A 2,138-nucleotide genomic window follows, 5' to 3' on the forward strand; every position below is an offset into this window, starting at 1 on the left:
GGCTCACGGGTTAATGGAATAATGTTTTTATATGTTTTCGAGCATATAATTTTGTGGTCCAAGATGAGTCTTTATGTTTGCAAACATAAATTTTTATGGTTTAAATTAAATATTGTTTGCAATATTAAACCTATAATTCACTCAACATTTTTGTTGACAGTTTATTCGCATGTTTTATTCTCAGGTTCATGATTGATTGTTTCCGCTGTGCTTAGAGATTCTGCATATTTATGATGGCAGCTTTTGTTAAACATTAACTTGCATTCTATTTTGATACATTAAATTGTAGGTGTTTGTTAACTTTGTTTTGGTCAACTTTTGGTTAAGTATTTATGTATAGTTTTTCTAAACTTACATATTTTGGTACGTTTCCATTATAGGAAATCATTTTTAAATAAAGAATGCAAGGTTATTTATTAAATTCATTTAGAGTTATGATCAAGCTGTGGGACCAAGATAACGATGGTCGTCAAGTGTACTTTGAAGGGTCGTTAAACTTGAGGTCATGTCCTCCTTAGTAGGATTAGAGTGGGTAGTTGGAATATACGAACCTTGACGGGCAAGAGGATTGAGCTCGTGAATACCTTCCTTAAGAGTAATGTGGACATATGGTGTGTTCAAGAGACTAGATGGAAGCGTGTAGGGGCGGTAGATATTAAGGACTATAGGTTGTGGTACTCGGGTTCTAGGATAGCACGGAACGGGGTAGGAATCTTTTTGGGAAATCTACATAAGGATAACGTTGTTGATGTGGGTAGGTTTAGCGATAGGATTATGTCGGTTAGTCTAATTATTAAGGAGGAGACTTTCACGGTCATTAGCGCATACGCACCTCATGCGGGTTTAACCGATGCGGAAAAGAATATTTTTTGGGGAATTTTTAGATGAGGTAGTGAGGGGGTGCCCTGCCGATCATCGACTGATTATAGGGGTGATCTGAATGGACACATAGGAGGGGAGGCAGAAGGTTACGATGGAGCCCATGGGGGCTTTGGGTTTGGTCCTAGAAATGAAGAAGGGCGCTCAATTCTTGAGTTTGCCATTGCCCACGAGTTGGTCGTAGCAAACTCTTTCTTCAAGAAGAGGGATGCTCAGTTAGCCACTTTTCATAGCGGGGGTCGTCGCACCCAGATTAACTTTTTTCTCCTTCGTAAAGGGGAACTTATGACATGTAGGGACTGTAAGGTCCTTCCAGCCTTGACGTGCTCCTCCCAGCATAGATTGTTGATCATGGACTTAGTCACCCGGGGAAGAGTTGGCAGGAGGGCCAGAGTTCTGCAACATAGAATCCTTTGGAAGAACCTACATAGAGTGAAGGCAGAGACTTTTAGAGCGACTGTGGTTGATAGATTGAGTGTAGAAGGGGATAACGTAGCCCCTACTGATGTAGACCAGATATGGAACCGCATGGTGTCCACTATCAGAGAGGTGGCAAAAGAAGCTTTATGGGTGGCATTAGGGATGTCGAGAGCCCATAAGAGTAGTAGAGAGTCTTGGTGGCTTAGTGACGATGTCCAAACGAAAGTCGCGTTAAAGCAGACGAGGTTTAGGGAGCTCATTACTTTTGGGGAAGGGACACCTGCAGAGAGAACTAGGGTAGAAGAAAGATATAAAGAAGCTAAAAGAGAAGCAAAGAAGGCCGTAACAATTGCAAAAGATAAAGCTTATGAAGATGTAAGACCCTAATAATAATTATACAGCAGTGTAATTATGGTACATGAAGTGTGGGTGACTTTGTATATTAAAACAGAGGTCGGAGAGTGATCTGGGCTGGGTGCGATCAGCGCACACATAGGGGTGCGCCTGGCGCACTCCTCACTGTAGCCGGGTTCTGCTTATTTTAATTAGATATTTTGATGGGCTTTTTGGTAATTTCAGTTGTGGACGAGTTTGAGGCCAGTAGGTCAGATCTTGGGGTGTCATTCACTCCATTTCCAATAACCTCATCCTATCCACTTCAATTTTAGAGAGAGAGAGTGTGAGATTCTTGTGTGAGAAAGCTCAAGCAAAGGAAAAAGGAGCTAGTTTTGAGTCTTAGCTCGAGTTATAAAGTTGTTCATCTCCTCTCTAGCTACGTTTTAGTTGTAGTGGTACGTTCTAACATTAATTTACTTACTTTGATTTTGTGTAAGGGTTAG

The 2,138-nt window shown here is 41.3% G+C and overlaps 1 protein-coding gene across 1 annotated transcript; it reads left to right on the top strand.

Annotated features, from left to right (window-relative positions):
- The first annotated feature begins 598 nt into the window (after positions 1 to 598).
- Positions 599 to 1,686, top strand: LOC139889290 (uncharacterized). The gene is made up of 3 exons (XM_071872252.1): positions 599 to 639; positions 759 to 841; positions 953 to 1,686. Exons 1-3 carry the CDS (start codon positions 599 to 601, stop codon positions 1,684 to 1,686), a joined length of 858 nt encoding a protein of 285 aa, XP_071728353.1.
- Positions 1,687 to 2,138: the final 452 nt, after the last annotated feature.

The sequence above is a fragment of the Rutidosis leptorrhynchoides genome, chromosome 2 (genome assembly GCF_046630445.1).
Source record: "Rutidosis leptorrhynchoides isolate AG116_Rl617_1_P2 chromosome 2, CSIRO_AGI_Rlap_v1, whole genome shotgun sequence".
NCBI lineage: Eukaryota > Viridiplantae > Streptophyta > Magnoliopsida > Asterales > Asteraceae > Rutidosis > Rutidosis leptorrhynchoides.

Coding starts and splice junctions, on each gene's coding strand:
- LOC139889290 (XM_071872252.1), top strand. CDS start 599: ATGTGGACATATGGTGTGTTCAAGAGACTAGATGGAAGCGT. Junction 640..758: donor AAGAGACTAGATGGAAGCGT/GTAGGGGCGGTA, acceptor TGATGTGGGTAG/GTTTAGCGATAGGATTATGT. Junction 842..952: donor CGCATACGCACCTCATGCGG/GTTTAACCGATG, acceptor ATGGACACATAG/GAGGGGAGGCAGAAGGTTAC.